A 19,907-nucleotide genomic window follows, 5' to 3' on the forward strand; every position below is an offset into this window, starting at 1 on the left:
TGTAAACCTAAACATCCTGAGGCAAATACCCATGATATTCACTGGAATGTCTGCTAATATTTAACACAGGGATAATAGACAATGGATGTCTAATGCAGTCTATTAAGGAGTTGCAAAACAAGGCAATGTTGTCTTCCCATCCTGTTTTCAGACAGCTGGGTTAGCACAGCAGTCCATTCAAGGTTGACCTTTCACGCATTATACCTAACAGACTACAATATCCCTGGCAAACCAGCCGCATCCATACCAAATTTTATGGGTATCCATGGAAACCATGTTTATCTCAGTTCTCACAAGGGCGAGCTGACAGTATGGTGCAGAGAAAAGACAAACATCAAAATAAATAGTTGCACAAGTTTTTTTTTTTTACTTGCTCGGACAGGTCCATCAAGAGCATCTCATGTCAGCATAAAAAAAAAATCACAACTGCATGCACAAACATAAAAGTGCTGCTGGGTCTGACAATGCACAGGTTGTCTTGCAATTATTGACCATGTCTCCCGATCGACTGGACAGGTTAATGTCATGCTGAGCAAACCCAGAGCCGGGCTGTGTGTTCAACAGGACAAACGAAGGAGAAATAGGACGAGCTTCAAACAAAAACATGGAGTCCAGTCCTCTTGCTGGAAACTTGATGTCAGGTTGGGCGGCTGGCGGACAGTGGAGGAGGCCACGCCACACAGCATAGGACAGCAGGACCCAACACAAGACAACCACAGCATTCCTGGCATAGAGGAGGACCACAAAGTGAAGAACTGACAGGGGAGAAGAGCAATAGAAAGGACTATAATTTGACACAGAGGAGGAGATAGAAAGAAACTGAGCAAAGGAACGTAATCATTTGGGGATGGAAACTGTCTCTTGACTTGCCTTCTTGAAGAGCACAAACAAGGAGCTTGTAGAAAATCAATACCTTACCCAACAGCAGGGCAGATGCATGATGACACTCAGGCCTTGCAATTAAAGGGCAGCCTTTCTACTCAACAGGCCACCCTGCTACCTCACACGTCATCAGACTTCACCCGCATAATCGAGGTTATTCATGCAGCCAATCAGGTACACACGTCACTGCCTTCCTGACCCCACCCAAAATAATCAAGACCACATCAGGGAAGGGAAAGGCCCCACCAATGGTTGTGCCAGAAGTAGGCACCAAGTGGGTGTCATTTCCCAGAACTCAGCAGATGAGGGGGGAACCCATCCACTTAAGTAATGCTGAGAGCTGCTTGTTTCCCTTCTGTCTTGGAGCGCTTTCTTGGCTGTTATTCGGCAAACCTCTGCAGTGCCACAGCCAAAGGAAAGAGGCTGTCATCAGAAAAAGACAGGAAGTGAGAAAGACAGAAGACAGAGGGCAAATAAGGTTAAGATAAGGTGACAAGAGTATCTGTTTTTGTAAAGCCAGATTTACTGATACCTGAATAATATCAATCTCTTGTTGATGCAGTGATATGACTAAAAAGTTTGAAGATTACATGATATGATGAAAAAAGTGGCGTTTTCTGCTCTATGCTCTTGAGATGCAATACTCCTCATCTGCCCTGTCTATATCTGAATTCTGAATCAGAGGGCCCCTACAGCAATCTGGCTGGGGTGAGCCTTTATGTAGTGATTCCCACAAGCTGAAAGAGAAACATGGGCCGCCCACATCTTCACTCCTTCGGAGACTCACGCTGCCTGGAAAACAGGTCATTCAGGGGAATCACATACACATGCACATGGAGGCGTGCGTGCACTGAGTGCAGTCTTACACAAATATTAAATGTACACAGTCACAAGCACTCGCATACAAACACATACACACACACGAAACATTCACACACCGACGCCCAGGGCTGACACAATAACTTTCCCGCTGTTCCTGGAGTTGTGTCAGTGCTCACCAACCTGCTTTTTGTTTCATTTTTTCAACACTAACACCATCTGACCTTAATCCGTTAAATCACTTTAAAAATGACCCTATTCACTTTCGAGAGAGATTACTAAACCAAAGTCAGGATCTGGAAAGAAGGCAAGACTCTTGAAGTATCAAAAAATGGAAAAAAAATAAATAAATATGAATCCTAAAATTACCCCATCCCATTAGCTTTTTTGAAAGAACAGTATTACATTAAGTCTTTTACTGGATTGAATAACTTGCCGAGAGCAAGGTGGTGCTAAGTGATTTGAAAATGTGTGACTAGAGAGCAGATAATAACAATATCCCTACAGTTAGGTACTGACACAGGTGCTCTTTGGCCAAATCCAGGACAGTATAATCTGAGCTTTGTCCTGCCGTGCTCTGGCCCTCATTACACCTGAGTGTTTTTTAACCTCAAGTTAACAATCAAAACACTCAATGCGCTCGCTTTACGTACAATCCCGGTGCCCACTTCTCAGCTGGTGCATCCACATCCCCTTCAACAACTACATTTTACTTCTTGTGAAGCTTTGGTGCCTTTAAAGTTCTTAACTCACCACAATGCTTCATTTGAGTCACAAATCTTGTTAAATAATTTTACCACATGTGTCTTTATCTTTTGCTTCTATGAGTGTCTGCGGAGTTCACTGTTGGGCAAAGCAGTTTTTAGTGAGGGCTGGGTCAGCGGAGAGCGCTGGGAAGGTGACATCGAGGGAGATACCAATTATAGCTCCCTCTCCCACAGCGGCAGAGCCCACTAATACACATCGTGATTGCCATCCTGGCAGAAGAGGCAGATGTCTCATTTCCACCCAGATCACTGAGGAACTCTCCTTGGAAAATAAGGAAATTAGAATTCTGAGTGCTCGTAGGATCTCTAAGACCCCCCACCCCCTGCAAATGTGACCCAATTTAGGAAGCCCCTCTCAGCATTCAAGGACCAAAAAAAAACGTATTAACTAAAAAAGCTCCTCACTGAGGTCACCCCCTGAGGCCTAAGTGAAGAGGGTCACAAGATACACACATAGGTGTACTTAAAAAAACATCTCTATGCTCAACACAGAACTTAATGTTGAAATGGCTCAGTTAGGTGTGAAATATTCTCTCTACATCTACTCTATATCCTCATGTTTTACAGGGTAGAAGCTCTGTGGTGGTTTTACACCAAAATGTGGGATCTTGGTGCTTCACAGCAGTAGATGGAGACATCAATGAATATATTTACACCACAATGCTGCCTATGATCTGCTGACTGAGAGAATATGCAAAGCAATACACATCCATTTCTGTAGCCACGTGTTTCTGCGCCTGTACATGATTACATTTTGATGAAGTGCACAGACTGATCGGGGCAGATGAATCGCACTGGTAGTGGCAATTTCTCCCTGCACGAGGCTCTTCATGTCTACATACACATTTGTGGAAAAACAGCTTCCATTTAGTCCTCACACACTTTCCATTAGACTTCATTACCCTCTGCCTCTTGTTCCTCCATCATCTCTCCTTTCATCTACTCTTTCTAGCCAATCTCATTTCTAAAAACGCAACCAAGAACATCAGTTTTCTCCAGCTCTCCTCCACCTTCTCCCCTCCCCCCAAGTGCCTTAAGGCTGTTGTTGTTGCGGTACAGCCTTTGTCCTTATAGTTACATGGATAATTCCCTTTAAACTTGCTAAAACACAACCTCCACCTCCAACATCACTGTACTCTCCAATCAATCAACCTCCTGCCTGAACCAATACGAGCGCCGGCTGTAAAATGAAGCAGTCTACTTCATGATGAGGTTTATTACAGTCAGCACAAAACACACCCATACAAATAATCGATTATGTGAGCTGGGATAGGTAAACACATATGCACACACACACACACACACACAGAGGCACACCAAGGTCTATTAAATAGCTCGAAGGTTTCTGATCTTTACTGCTGTTTGCTGCTTGAAGCAAGAAAAGGTGATTTAAAACGCAACTGCCTAATCTGCTGATCTCTGATCTGAGACTGAATCTCATTACAACAGCAAATCCCAAGGGGACTCTCCCTCATATATATTTGAAACCACATGCACACACGCCCCTTCAGCCTCTGACCCAGACAGCCTGTAACAAAGCAGAGCCGGGCCTGTGAAGGAATGCCAGTTGGTAACGTGGGCATCATGGGCCCACAAGAACTTGTTCAACTTTCACCTCCCAGTCCATAGCTGCCGCACACAAAAACAGAACCCAAACTAGACCCAAAAGGACCACCATTTACAGATCAAAAAGCCACAAAGCGTCCAACCTGACCTGGCCCTAGGGTAGGAGGAGGTGAAGGGGGACAGAGAGAGGAGAGATAACAGGAGAAGGAGCCCTGTGTTTGGCCGGGGAGGCGTGGGATGGCGAATGGCAGGCGAACACAGAGACAGTGGGAAGAGTGGTGGGACGATCACAGCTCTTCCTTTGTGCCTGCAAGCAGCCTCTCAGGACATTCCTCAACAAGGCCCAGGCACAGGGACTGACGGCTTAAGCATCCTTGGTGTTACTTCCAAGTTTAGGCTCCACATTTATTTATTGGCCTTTGTAGCTTCCTAAAACCATCAGAGTCATATCCCTTTTGCCCCATAAAGTCACCTGATGAAGTTAAATCTCAAACCTGCTTTCTACAGCCATGGTCATAAATCCATGGCAGCTGGATGAACCTCTGCACTACAAGTGCTCAGATATATGATCCTAGAGAGTCGAACAAATATATGCCCTTTTGACCACCCCCCTCCAAACATAAGGAAACCCTTTACCCCTGCTGACAGCACCATACTGCCCTGTCACTGGCCTGCTACACCAGTGCTCAATCATGTCAAGTGTCAGTCAGTGGAGCTACATTCATTGCCCTTAAAGGCAACAAGCCATAGCACAGGACAGGCTGGAAAATGAGACGACATCCCGGCAGATACCTCCATGGGACAAAAAAGTCAAACCACCCCTGGTTTGATTTATATGATTTGATTAATGCTTTACATGATTCTCATCCCAGCTCTTTTTAATCTCTGTAGCAAATATTGTCTCCAGCTTCACTGATTTAATCTTCAATACTGTCAAAGTGGAGGGGGTGAACACAGACTCAATGAAAACTGACCAAAGTCCCACATGACACCAAGTACCGATAACTAAAAGCTACACAAACAGCCATGTGGAGAGTAACACAAAATTACTTAACCAAATAAACACACAAGCATTGGCAACTTTAGTTGCTAACCTGACTGAGAAATCCTCCGAAGTGTCACTTTTCTGTCTTTCCAGAGAGCTCCTTTTCTTTTTCTTCTCCAACTTCATGTAAATATTTAAAAGAAAAAAGACCCAGCAGTCCCGTCTTCTGTCAGCTCCTGTTTAATACAGGCAAGCTGGACCTCGACATGTCAAGTGGCAGAGAAAAGGAGCCTGCTCCTCCAGTCAGGCAGAGAGATATTGCCGGGTGTTTCAGATATTCAGCACAAATGTCAGCTCCCAGCCTGCACACAGCACACGGACAGTGACAGTCCGATCGGGGAAGGAGCCTTACTCACTACCTCTCTCTCTCGCTCTCTCTCTCTCGCTCTCTCTCTCTTGCTGTCACTACCATTAACATGGAGGCTCCACCCAGTGGACATCCCCTTCTCTGCCTCTTCCACACACACACACACACACACACACACACACACACAAGGGTAGGGCAATACAGGCAAAATATATAACCCTATAAGTCAATAACCACACGACTTTCTTCTTATAATGCTGAAATATATATGTTTAAATGTGTTGAGCTTACAGGAGTTGCTATTTTTTTTAGAGGTTTTCAAAAGTATATATTTTGGTAGAAATCTTCATGAATTCATGAAACCAACACAATTTTCCTGGTACTCAAAAAATATTGATTTTGACACCGAGCTCCAACCCGCACTTAAAAAAGCACATTCACATACAGTGTTTTAGAGGGCAAGATGCTATTTCATGTGACCCAGTGCCACAGGCCCAAAAGAGACATCATAAAGACTGCCTTATGTGAAAAATGGGTCATTTTCAAAAGGGATTTATTCAAAGTCACATGTAGCTAATCAATAGAAAATCTTTCCTCTGTTAAAAAAGACATAAAGAAAGCAGAAGCTTAAAGTTGAACTATACGTATTAATTATTCTTTGGACACATCCCATCATCACCGAAAGAGACAGAGAGGAAGTCATAAACTCTAGTATGAGCTATTGTTAAGTCAGCAATTGAGTCAACACTTCAAGCCAGGTTTTCTCTCTGCTGACCAGTCATATGACCAGTCATACCACAATTATCAACCCCCAAACTCCAGTTTAACAATAGTATCTGTGCTGATGACAACCATGTATCTTTATGGTGAGTATACTGCATGAGCATTATCCTATTGCCAATGCTGCGTGTCCAAAAGATTATGCAAGATTCCAAGCATTCCTCCTCGTCGTGTCCCAAGCAGTGTGTTTTTACAGCATGAGTGTACACTTGCCTCAGGTATGTCTGCAGCACAGAGCAGACGCAGACATCTGTGTGGAGCTGGATGAGTCAACCTGGAGCCCTCTGCTGAGCTGGCTGCACTCTGCAGTCCCACAGTGACAGAGCTTCCTCTGACTGGTCTCCGTATGGGAACATTTCATAATCATTCAGGGAAAAAAATTCACCAAAAGAGGCTGAGGAACCTTTTTCTCAACACACAACAATCTTATGCAGAAGTAAAGAGTTGTGTTTCGAGAAAGGGATGAGACCAGAAAAACCTGTTCATTTGGTCATGCTATCCATGTCAGTATCACTTTTACTTAAAAGAGACATGTCAGGATGAAAAAGCAATTAAATATGTACGGAGCCACTGTTCAGTACATCATTCCTAAACTTTTTCGTCTGTCTTTAAAATGAAGCAATGTCTATGTTGAACTTGGTTCATCTTCTGCTGGAACACAATGTCACCTGGCAAGGCACTGCAATGGCCAGTCAAATACATGCAAGCCCACATTCCTTGTGGAATTGTGGAGACCAAAGACACAGGTACCTGACACAACATGTTCTCATCGATGCAATGTTTCAATACAGAGCTGTGTTTTCACCTGGGTCTGACACACACACACACACACACGCACACACACGCACACACACACAGTCTCACCTCAGGATAACTGACATCCCCAACAGAGTGCACACTCGGTCTGCCAGCAGCATTAAAGCTGCTGTGCAGGAATGCTGGGACCAGAGGATGTGACTTGATGGGAACTGGGACTGAAGAACGTATAGCTGGGCCTACCACCGTACACACTGCCTGAGTGTAAAGCAAACATACAGACAACTCCACAGCACAAACATCCTGCAGCTGCACACACACATGCGCAATCCAACATTATATACACAAAAGATCTGCTTTCTTTAATAATCTCTGTTCTATTTTTTAGGCATTTATCAACATTAATTGTTTTGATAGGCCAATGTGGAGGCTTCTCGTTGTTTTTCCTCAAAAGCGGAAGTGCTATTTCTACCCACAATGCATGCTTTTGTCCTCTGATGCTGCTGGCCTTGATTCTTATCAGGGCTGTCCTACTGTCAACATCCTCTCTCTCTCTCTCCAGTTTAAAAAAAAAAAAAAAAAAAAAAAAAAAAAAACACACACACACACACACACACACACACACACACACACACACACACACACACTTCCAGAAAGCACATGATGGGAAAGCTGGAGGAGACTCTACTCTTTTATTTTTTCAGTTTTCATCTCCACCACTCTTAACATTTTTGTTTTCTTTATTTTATGTTCTCTTTTTCTGTGGTGAAGCAGTGTAGAAATTTTTGCCCACACACAAACTGTGGGACGTCATTTCCTGCCAAGCATATTGTCAAACTCTCGGCTTCCTGTTTGTGAAGTGGTACACAGATCAGGGGAGGAGTGAAAGCTGTGGCTAAATCCACCCATCCTGTGGGAAAAGGCAATAAAATAGCCATTCTGTCTAACTTCAATCCTTCAACTCTAAAACAACATGATTCGAACTGTGCACAAAAAGCAGGGGTCGCAAAACGCTGCTACAACAAAGCAGCAATAGAACTCAGCATGCAGGCCTCAATTGTTTACCTCTGACAAAGTTTCAATGGTGCCAGATCTTTCTCATTACTCAGTGCTTTCCATGCTTTTTTTTGACAGAGACAACACACAAACAGATAAGTTGTAATTATCCTGTATCATTTGTAAAAATCAACCAAAGAACTGATAAATGTCTGCTACTCCATGTCAGGAGCAAAGCATGTAATCTCGTGCACTGATGTTGTTTAACGTCAGTTAAACATCGCTTTCCTGCAGCCCAAACAACTTGTACAAAAATAATGCTGAGCAGACAATGAAAGCACTACTAGTGCATAACCAAACCCTAACCGGCACCTGAGCTACATTTGTCTGATAGGCAAATCAGCACACTCCCTGATAATGCTTTTGCTTTGGAGCTCCCGCCAGCTGCCATTTTGAATTTCACAGAGTTTTGACTGATCACAGAGTTTTGTCCCGTATGAACCAGGCATGTCTATACCTGCTGCAGACAAACCATGAAGACACTCAAAATTAGTGCTGAGAGAGAAGAGAGGAAAATAAACTGCAGGCTAACGTGCAAGAAAGAAAGCAAAAAACACAAGTAGAGCTGAGACACTGGTGCAATTTTGATGTGTCACTCGACTGAGTGGCTGGCAAACTCCTACCACGCGCTTATCTACATACGCTCATGCACTTAAGCATTTAGTACCAGCTGATCTATTTGTGGAACACACAGTATACGATTTGTCACAGGCCTGTACGACGACAGGTTTATAGACCTTCAATGCAAATCAGCCATAAATGACGACCGTGCTAACAGTAATATAGAGACGTTTAGAGCTCCGCTGGTAAATCCTACTGTTTTCCTAACAGAGAAAACAGGAACCTTAGGCAAGGGCTGCAACTAACAGTTATGTTTATTAACGCTTAATCTGTCAAGTATTCCTTTGATTAATCAATTAATAATTTAGTTTAGAAATGTTTTGTTTTTATTTTTTTGTCTGACTAACACTTCAAACTTGAAGATATTCAACGTACTGACTATTGATTAAATGATGAATTGTTCTGTCTCAAGTTTAGACTTGGGTAGTTCTTTTTCTAATTTTTCTATACTTGCTCGTGACTAAGCGCCTGACATGAGCAATTAATCAACCAGTTGATTTTGATTTATAATAATCAACTTTTTAAATCTTCTAGAAACTAAAAACACTCTGGCAACCTACGATGGGCAATTATTGGTTTTGACTTCTTGTAGCCTACTGATAGAAGAAAACAATAAGGTCACTGTGGTTAAAATACACTATACCTTTGTTTTTGTGCCCTTTTCATTGACTAGCGATACTGCCCTAAAAAAATGTGAGCAATGCAGTTCACTGGGTGTTGCGGAGCTACAAAACATGAAACTTACCACAACAACAACCCAATGCACTGAAGAGTGAATACATTTTGTCCACTTACATTATAGCAGCAACTATACAGAACAAACACTGGCATGAGTGGAAAGAGGGGCTGCAACCAATGCACGAAGAAGGTTAAAATATGATTATGGGGAGAGGATGACGATTATCAAACCACCGGGGCATTCGTGCCAGGCAGGGCACATTGTTCTGGAGGGCCCATTAGAGCTCTCAGCACTGCTCATTAGGGAACCATTAGTGACAACTACTTTAACTTCCCAGACCACCCACCTCTAAGTGGCAGAGACAAATGGACTCGAAGAGAATCGACTGTTCCCCTCTCTCATCTCTCATCTCTCTGCCTGCACAAACAACGCAGCTGTGTGCCAGACAGGCTCACGAGGGGCCACTGAGGCGAGATAGTGTGTAAAGTTCTCCCGATATCCATCAACAGAACAAAGGAACAGCAGCATGTAACAGGATCAGTCAGTCAGACGTTCACTGTTCTCTAAAACGATTAACTGTGACGCAAGTTAAGGGTGCTAATTAATACTGCAAGGCTAACCAAGCCATGGAAAGGAAAGCGCCATGCTCACAAACAAAGGCTCTCTGTCGGACTTCAGAGGCATTTATTCCAATACAATAATACAGGCAATAATAACCTTATGTAAAAGAATTACAACCATGTTTCAATACAAGCTGGAACAATATCACAGCTTTTGGAATCGGCTTCTATTGGGATAATATGGTGATTTTAACAAAGAAAATCTAATCAAAGGCAGAAATGATAAAGAAAACTCAAAGGTAACATAAAAATAATGTGTTGCCTCTATGCTGAAAGAGGAGGAGTTAACTGACTGCCCTCACACCTGTTGCTGCTGACAATGAAAAGTGACACTGAGGATGTGTGACAGACCATGGCTTGAGAGGTTAGGCTATGTGTTAGTCAAATGTCAATATGTGTGGTTAAGAAACGACACCCACAGGACTAAAAACAATTAAATCTATAAATACGGATATTCGAGCAGGCTTACTATATTAAAATGTGGCAATTTGTTAATGACAATAACATAAAGAAAAAGAACAGTTAATGTAACAAAGAGAAAATGGAACTACAAGAGTTTAGTTTTTTTTATCTTAATATATCTTAATACTTATTTAAATTGGATCCACTTGTGTTTTTGGAATCTCTTATTGTGAACTGACAATACATACATTGAAATACAGTGAAATACATTTTCACGTTGTCAGTTTTGGAAAACCACATGGGTTAACAAAATATGCACAAAGCTGACCCAGTAAACACAACAGTTCACGGTACAAATGGCAGAGTAGCAAACACTGTAAACAAGGCCAGAGAGACGAGCCAGCATTCACTACACACACTCAGCTCCTGAGATTTACTTTGAAAAACCTCACACAATGTATAACGCCTCACAGTTCAAGACTGACGAGTAAACGCCTCATAAAGACGTTTTTTACACAACACACAACCCTGCGAAGACACCGAACCGCATTCACACGAAGTAAAATGTGTTTCCTCGACTAATTCACTCACCTATCCCGTCTTCCGATTTTAGCACCATGCTGTCTGCGCCGCGCAGGTCCCAGTCCAGAAAGTTTCCACAGCGTCAAAACTCTGACTGTTACAACAACAGCTACAACTATCAAGTATATTGACTTGTGTTAGTTTTTTGTCGAAATTCACAGACACCCTGGGGAATGGTTTCCTCGGTGAGTGAAGGGCGGCTCTGTCGACAGCTCAAAGGAGTGGTCTGAAGAGACGGAGGACTTTAACCGAGCGAGCTTTGCTGCCCGCGGCTCTCTGTCAAGGCACGTAGTTTACACACAACGAGCTTCCCGTGAAAAACTTTCATAATAAAGCAAACGAGTTGCACGTTTCATGCTTTTAGTGAGAACGGGAAAAGAAGGGTGCTTTCATTAAATGTATCAGAATTATTATTATTTTTATTTTTATTTTTATTTTTGCACATTTTTGACTAGGGCTGCAAATTAGATTGTCATCTTATTGACTTGCACTGAGACACTTTCAGGAGCGCAAATACTCAAATTGCACTTGCACCTTCACAAAGTAGCTGATGCATTTTAATATTATATGATTTAAAAGATTTGTTTAAAAAAAAAAAGCTATAAATTCAACCGAGATACATGTTAATGCCTGCACAGGGACGGCTATTAAACTACATCTCTGAGGACCTCATGTTTCCCATGATGACCCTCCCTGGAAAACAGGATATGTGTAGTAAAATCAAACCCTTGTAGGTGATTATTGAAGGTGCATTTAAATTTGTCCTGCAGTCATGGAAAATGGCAGCTGCACAGTGAGCTGAGTAAGTGTTAAGATTTAGATTTATTTAACATTTTAGATTTATTTTGAAGGAAAGCTTGTCCTATATCCGGTATGTGTCTCTGCTGACTTGACGCTGCTCAGTGTAAAGGTGCAGCAAATGGTGCAGATGACGCGTCCGCCGCCTGCGTTTCCACCCTGTTACCCTGAGCACTCTCGCTCTCCCTCTCTCTCTCTCTCCCACACACACACACACACACACACACCGTTGTTGGTACAGGGCCGAGTGGGGGCAGGGAGTGTGATTGACACACACAGATACAGCAGCTCACTGCTGCTGATCTTGCGTGTATTGCTGCATTTGATTCACCACATCCGCTGAAAGCAGACGTCTGTGAGCAGTTTTACCCCAGAAACAAATGTAAAACATTTTTTTTAGAAAAGAGCAACAGCACCTGTCTATGGCAAAGGCAATGCTTAATACTTTCAAACACCTGTTGAATACCCAGACGAAGTCCACTGTAACAGCTATTCCTATAGAAGAATGATATCAGTACCGAAACACACTGAACAATGATTTTTGTTTTTGTTTTGTTTTTTTTAACTGGCTGTTCCACACTTTATGGTATTTTGTAAAAATGTTTTAATTCATTTACTCTTAAAACTGCATATGGCAAATTTGGAAGCTATCATCCTAAAAGCTATGATGGAAATACTGCAGCTCTTTTTTATCATGAGGGATTTTTCAGTGGTTCAGCTTAAGTGTTGCCTGACATTACACGCCACACTCCTTTCATTTGGATGTGTCATTAATGGTGAAACTGGTTCTACCAAATGCCGGTGAGAGTGAGAAACACGTTTCATGTCTGATGCAACTGTCCTCTCTAACAAATCAGTTTCTAGCATCTTCTCTGAGATGAAAGCCTCATATTTCTAGATTTATTACTTTCATACTTCAGCCTGGCCTATCAACACACAGCACATTCACATTTTATGCTGCCCGTGATCAAAGGTGCATCTGACCGGGGTCTCTTTGTTCGAGCAGGGAGGCATATTTTGGCTGCACATTTTAAGGAAAAACTGAGAGGGCAGTCTACTCGGCTTTCCATCCCCCTGTTAAAAGTGAATAAATCAGCCTGCTGTTTGTGTAGCACCTGCACGACTGTGCTCCTGTCAGATGGGAGAGGGCCAATCCTGATAAATACAGGAGGGCCAACAGGAATGCTGTACTCACAGCCAGTGAAAGAGGCCAGGTGGAGGGAGAAAACAGCTCCTCTCTGTTTTTCTTTCTCTCTTTCCAATCCTGTCTGATGCACTGGGAGAAAAATGTGCAAAAGACTGGATGTCTGGATGCATTTTAATTGTGCTGAGTACCTACTAGTACAGGAATCAACAGCAAATAATGGGATTTGCTTCTTGTTTGAGGACCATATTGGCCCACAGAGTAAAATCATTTAGACATGTCTGAAAAGTCCTACTGTCTGGATGGCCACTTCATTTTAAGGGGCTCGTCTTCAAGCTGGGGGACATGAATGGCTCAGTTGTTCGGCCCAAACTCAACAACTGACAATGCAGCCTTTGTGAAGTGAACCCTGCACACACAACGTTTCAATTCATTGTTATGAGTTCATCCATCCCCCTGAGCACTGCTGCAAATGTGTGTTAAAGAACCTAGAACAAGTGAAGCCAGAGAGCTGTTTGACCTTTTAACTGATCATTACAGATCATGAGTCGATATCAACACATGGAGTTACTGTTGTCTGCAACTTCCTGATCTACACAAAGACGTAGACATAATCCTCAAATAATGGCGACGTTAACGCAGTGTTTATGCAAACGTCAAATCGACGTCACACTGGACTGCGGAGTGTAAAGAGGTTTTGGTTCATGTATGTTAAAAGATGCAGCTGATTACTCATGTCAGTGAGCTGGAGGAATTCTTTTTCTTCTGCTTTATTCATGCATCAGTGTGCTTCAGATCGAAAGTAACAGAAACGCCCGACAGTTTAATGTAGTACAACACCATGAACTCACGGCCTTAAATGTTACAAAATAGGCATCAACATCTTTCTTTCCTTATTCAAGGTCTGAATTGGATAACACTGCCAGACGATGCTATCATTTGAATGGTAATTAGGTTAGAAAACCAAAGCTTTTTCTTTTTTAACTTCCCAGCACCAATGGGAACCATCTTTAAGCAGCTAAACCTGCCCGAGCTCAAAGTAGCTCACTAACACCACAGAACATTTTGACACAAGCCTCGCTCGTAATATGAAACAGCTGAAATAGTGTACTATGTTAAGCCTTTGGGATACAGTGTGTTTTCAAGTGACAAAGCCACAGGAAAAGATGCTTTCCACCAAGCAAAGTGAAACAACAGGCCTCTGCCCGTCGACAGACCTTCTGACAACTCTGACTTAAAATGATGAAACCTACTAAGTTCAGCACTTAAAGTGATATTCCAGCAATTCAGTGCTTCACCTTCAAAATGCTTTGGGACTCGTGTGAGACAGATTGTAAAAAAATTGCTCTAAAATCACTGGATCATGCACTTCCTCAAATGCAACTTGACAGTGTCTCTATGTTAGATGCCCCATGTTTTGTAAACATCTTTTAAACTCCTTGCATGGCTTTCTATTAAAAATGTGTAGTCAAGCCAAGTTACCTCTAATTATATCACCAGGATTACGTTCTCAAACTTCAGAAAGCACCCTCCTGACAGAGAAGACAGTAAACTGACCATGAACTGTTACGATCAGTGGATCGAGCCTTTAAGATGATGCTTGCCTGAAGGGACTCCTGACTGGTTCAAGCAATGTGCTGCAAAACAGGATCATACCTGAACCACAAGGCTCTGTTCTTATCCATTGGGCTCTAACAGTGCAGTGACAGATCCCGCGGTCAGAATAGTAAAACAGTGTGTTTAAATCTGACATCTGCTTCTTCTGCGTGAGAAAATAACTTGTATCCTATGAGAAGAGATGCCAAGACTGACCCCTGCTGACCATTTGCAATAACTACAGTTCAACTTGCAGAAAAAAGAAACATGGAAGGAAATTTACTCATTATAAACTGAGTGTATGAATGATATCAGGACACACACATCACTAAAACATAAATGATTCCAAAGGCCCAGACACTGTCACAGAATTGCCTGCATATTTGCCTCACATTTCCGAACAATTAGGGGTTAGTTAGCTGCAGGGTGTTAAGTCATGTCACACGATGGTATCTGGTTTTCTCTTTGCCAAACAAAATCCGTCCACAGAAACGAGGCCTATTGAGAAATAGGACATTGGTGTCCACACACCACCTTGAAACGAGCAATCACCAGTCTTGACAAATGGCTCCGTTACCCTTAACATAACTGCATGCACGGCATACATTCTTTGCCACAATCTAAGGCTGGAGTTTTGTTGCTCCAAGCATGAGTAATTAGCACAAGCTGATTTTGAAACCACTGCTCTCCTTTTTACAGGTGCAGTCAGAGGTAATGACACCTTTGGATCGATCCACCCTATCATTTTGTGGGTGAGAGCGAGTCCACACCTGAGCAATTACTGACATAGGTTATATAATAAATACAATAATACATCTAGCTTTCCTGTGTGTGTGTGTGTGATAGCGAAAAAAAAAACTTGGCCAGCTCTGCTTTAAAAATAGAAGGCTCTCCACATACCCTGAACAGCAAATTTCTTTTATAGCAGCCTACTGCAGAACTCATTTCCACTTACGCACATATACATGCAGAAGTATTGCTGTCACAAGCTATGACTTTGCAAATCAGTTTTAGGAAGAGGGTAAGAAATGCGGAGAGAGCGCACAGTGAAGTAGGACAGTCTGTCCAGGAGAGTCAGTCTTCCTCAGGTGAAGCTCACAGCATTTATCCCTGTACTTGACACTGTCACCCCAACAAGAACTATCACTGCCTTGGGAGACTACAGGCTGATGAAGCAATTGCTCATCTGTAATTAATTATGCATAAGACTGAGTAATAAGCAGTCTTGAGGAATGGCAAAATAAAATCCCTGCTGTTCATAGATGGAGTGTGTCTACAGGCATGAAAGCTGATGAGCTGGAGACCAGCGTGTCGACGCACTTACAGTATAACAACATTACTTACAGCACAATATGGCTGAGATAGCCTTTAAAAAACACAACCAAAAACATTATGTCTCAGTCCACCAACAGCGTTGCAGCCATGCCTGTTCATCTCATGCCATTTTATCAAGACAAAAACAAAACAAATCCTCCCATGCCACCAGAAAGATCTCCTTTGGCTTTCACGGCGCTGTGTGGATTTCATCTTCCTCTCTTTGGATTCCCACACTCTCCTCTTGGAAGCAGCTCACTTGCAGAGCTGTATGGGGTGGTTCAGCGTCCAAAACACGTGAAACTGTGTGTTTGCAAGAGGGAAAAAAAAAACCCAAAAAAGTTGTGTCTTACTGAAAATCTTCTGTTATGCAAGTGTGCACCCAAGCTTACTGTCTTTACAAGCCTTGTAATTGCAAGGAAAATCTGGGGGATCACAAGACAAGGAGAAGAAGAAAAATATATATTTCTGATACACAAATTAGGTTGATTTTATTTTGAAATACTGGCTAGTTGTACCTCTTCAGGCCTCTAATAGTAAATGAAAAAATAACAGTCTGAGGAGGGAACAGCACTTTGGTTTAACTGCTGGATGCTCATAGATATGTGGAGTAAAGGAGTAAATTTCACTGTATTTCATTTTAACTTTATGTATTGTTGAAAATGGTTTACTTTCCCATTGTTTAGGATCCCACAAAACCCCTGCTGTGTTTACATTATTTCCCTTTCCTTCTGGCCTTATTACTATAAAACAAACTTCCAGTGAAAACTTCACTCGTAATCCACTGTTTTCAACCTTTGTCGGAAGTGTGTGTAGCTCGCTGTATCACTGTGCACCAACACAACACAGTGAGGACAGAAGATGTTGTATTATATTGGCTGCACATGAGCAAATGTGTATTCTTTGTTTGCAAAGTTGTGAAAGTCATTCACAGACAAAAAAATGTGCAAGTACGTTATCCTACATAGCGATGTCACTTATGTCTGGGTTAAGTTAGACCCCAGAGAGGTCAAACTCCCAAACTGCTATAAAACTCCAATAACAGAAATGTACTTATTAGAGGTTTTGGAGTGGTACTGCTGCATAAAAAGTACTTACAACATAAATTGCAGGTACACAGCATATGAAAACACCTTATATTTAATCATGTTTAACAGCTAGGTTCCCTCAAACAGAAGTGATGTATAATTTTTTTTGTGGTAGACATCTGATGAAAAGTCATGACATATCAAGCTCAAACAATTAAACTGTTTGTTTTTTCCTGTCAAAGAGGGCCCGGGGTCTTTGGGAACCCAAACAAAACATTAGCATTAACTAATGCTCCCAAACAAAAATGGTTCAGTGTCATCACCAATCATTCTCTCCCTCACAACATGCTGATCTGGCAAATATTCTCAAACACTCACTACTGCTGCTGCTGCTGCTGCTGCTGCTGACGGACTTGTTTGTGTTCCCAAATAGATCCGTGAGTCCTCAGCTGCCCCTGGAGCCCACATGACTAATTTCCGTGTCAGAGAGCCGTGGAAAGGACCAGGCACACCCGCCTCACTTACATGACTGATGACATGTAATTGCGCCGATATCAATCAGCTAAATAACTATTACGTCTGCTTTAAGTGATACACTGCCTGCCATCAGTGTCGGCCTGTTTCCTGTTAATCTGGCACGTTGAATCACACTCACAGTGTACGTGAATGTTAGATTCACGGTAACATTTAAAGCTGTGAAGGGACATAACACCGGACATGTGCTTCATTCATTTTGGATGCAAAGGAGCATATTGAATCATCAGCTTGTGTCCCCTGAGACACATGACGACTTTAGGAAATAAGATGTCACGACATGAGGTCAGCCAATGAAGAAGCCGAGTGACTCCTCACTCTTGTTTGCACTAGCTCATGTCAAACAGCATTTGGCTATATTTTCGGAGTGATGAAATAGTGCTGGTGATACAACGTGAACTCGCTGGACGACTATTAGATGAGTCACACATGAATCACTTGTGTGATTCATGATTAAAAACAGAAACACCAACACTTACAGTACACCGCCCAATCTCTTCCCACCATTAGGGGCCCAGAATGTAAAGGCTGCTATCACAACACGAGTGTTATTACAGTTTAAAAAAAAAAAACTGACAAGAGCAGGCAGGTGATAAGCCTTTGGGAATATATCGCTTTATGTTCAGCCCAGAAACTGAACTGGAGGCCGAATTTTCAAATAACAAACCATCATTTAACTACAACTCATCAGGCTTCCTCCTCACTTCCACCCAATGTGTCAGTCCTTATTTCTTTGCCCGACAGAAATCTGTGAAACTCTGCTGTCACAGGACAATTCAGATCACTTCCCCTCTTGAATAATCATAACAAAACCAAAGTCAAATCTTTTCACACGTCCCCGGTGCTGATTCAGGTGTTTTGAAATCACTGAGGCAGCACTGCTTCACCTAGCCACGCACTCAGTCAGCTGATTCACCACGACCCGGTGAAGCCGCTTTAGCCATGTCAACACTTCCAATGGGAACCTGCACGCTACCCTGCAGTGCAGTGTGATACAGCTGCAACGCTTAACAACCAGACCAAAACAATGAACTACACACACACACACACATATCACTTTGTTATTACTACAGAATGAAAGAACAAATCTGGAGAGATGGCGAGTATCCACATGCTCCTTAACAACTCAACCCCTGCCTGCCCCTCCATCTGTAATTAAACTGGGAAGCACTGAGAGCTGTTTATCCAGGTTTAGGAGGTGATCTCCAGCAAACACAACACTGCCGACCCAGTTATCGAAGGACGCAACAGAGGAGATGCTCTCGTGACCAGACGAGCAGGAGAGGAGCAGACACAGGAGGTTTCACTTTGGCCAGTTTATGGACCTGCTATATGTGTGAACAGGGATTTGAGATGATCATGAACACAGTCTGTTCAAATTAGTTTGGCTGCAGATATGTGTGAGACCTGCTGAAGATTAGAGCTGCTCAGTAAGTAATAGCATTAGCTCGCTCTCCCTCAGTGTATGTGTGTATGTGTATGTGTATGTGTGTGTGTGTGTGTGTGTGTGTGTGCGCGCGCGCACAGGGAAGACGTTTTAAGTTGTGCTAAATGAGAGAGCCTCCTTAAGCCGCAAGAAGCTCCTGCTATTTCTGTCCAACTGTTTGTTTTCATCTCCGCTGGAGCCATGCGTCTGTGCCAGTGGTCACACAATCACGTTCAAAGCACAATGACACTGTCAGTCAACAGGTTTTCTAGCCAGAGTGTTCAGTGTTATAGGGTGACAGTAATGCTAAAACACATGACAACAACCAAACAAACAAGAACAAAAAAAAAAAACAAACTCTTACTTTAATGGAGCATACACTACAAGGCCCACAGTCCTGACTTTACTTTACCTGGAGCTTGCTGGTGCGGCTTCACAGCTGGACACAAGAATGTCTGAAGGCTGGACATGCAAAGTTCACTCACTGTCCCCATAGCTCCAGTGTGTAATATGTATGGTGTGTGTGAAGGTCTGTCTCTGCCAATGTCCAAAGCTGTTCCCTTTTGACGAGTCTGAGATGGAGGGCAAGGGGAAGTTGCAAAGGCCCAGGCTCCCCCGCTGCGGCTGCTGGCAGTCGCTCTGAGCTCCCAGCCGCCCTTGTCCACGGAGAGACTCCAACTGTTAGGTCCTGCTATGTGTCACTCTGCTTCACCTAATCTCTCAGTCGGATGAATGCTCCGCTCCCAGAGGCCAGTCTCTCAAACTCACCAACTTTCTCTTCCTCCTTGATTGGAATGTGCAACTTGCTCGGACGCTGAAATCACTTCTGCTTTCTCCCTGTTCCCCTTTCACGTTGGTGTCTCAGCCTCCCTCTATCCTCCTCTGCTCTCTCTCTCTCTTCAGCTCTCTCTTTCTCTCCCACTTGCACTCTCTTGCTACTTTACATATTAATTCAAGCAGATATTCTTAGACCTAACACATTGCACACACAAATACAAAAGTCAGGCTGTATTTGAAATCATATATTAATGTACTCCAGGGCAAATGTTCTGTTTTCTATTGCTTTTGCGGCAACCTAGTGTGCCTGACACCATTTAGAAACCAGCATCACTGGGAAAGTCAATTAAAGGAACAATTAAAGGAGAAATCCAAAGTTTTACTGTGCACGAGAATCATGGCGAACCG

The 19,907-nt window shown here is 42.8% G+C and overlaps 1 protein-coding gene across 4 annotated transcripts in view; it reads right to left on the reverse strand.

Moving 5' to 3' along the window:
• cyth1a (cytohesin 1a) overlaps positions 1-19,907 on the reverse strand; it is a 41,030-nt gene that overhangs the window by 16,082 nt on the left and 5,041 nt on the right. The window contains exon 1 of one of the 4 annotated variants that reach the window (XM_071473552.1): positions 10,892-11,152. The exons of 1 other annotated variant lie outside the window; for it this stretch is intronic. In XM_071473552.1, the coding sequence (XP_071329653.1) occupies positions 10,892-10,919 (28 nt within the window). In that variant the 5' untranslated portion in view covers positions 10,920-11,152. Of the gene's footprint in view, positions 1-5,128; positions 5,407-10,891; positions 11,153-19,134; positions 19,389-19,907 lie in introns of those variants that run through there. 2 more of the 4 variants (XM_071473553.1, XM_071473555.1) reach the window with 2 other exon arrangements.

This window comes from Trachinotus anak, unplaced genomic scaffold, assembly GCF_046630095.1.
Source record: "Trachinotus anak isolate AG129_WGS33_773 ecotype Australia unplaced genomic scaffold, CSIRO_AGI_Tana_v1 ptg000003l, whole genome shotgun sequence".
NCBI classification, from domain to species: Eukaryota; Metazoa; Chordata; class Actinopteri; order Carangiformes; family Carangidae; genus Trachinotus; species Trachinotus anak.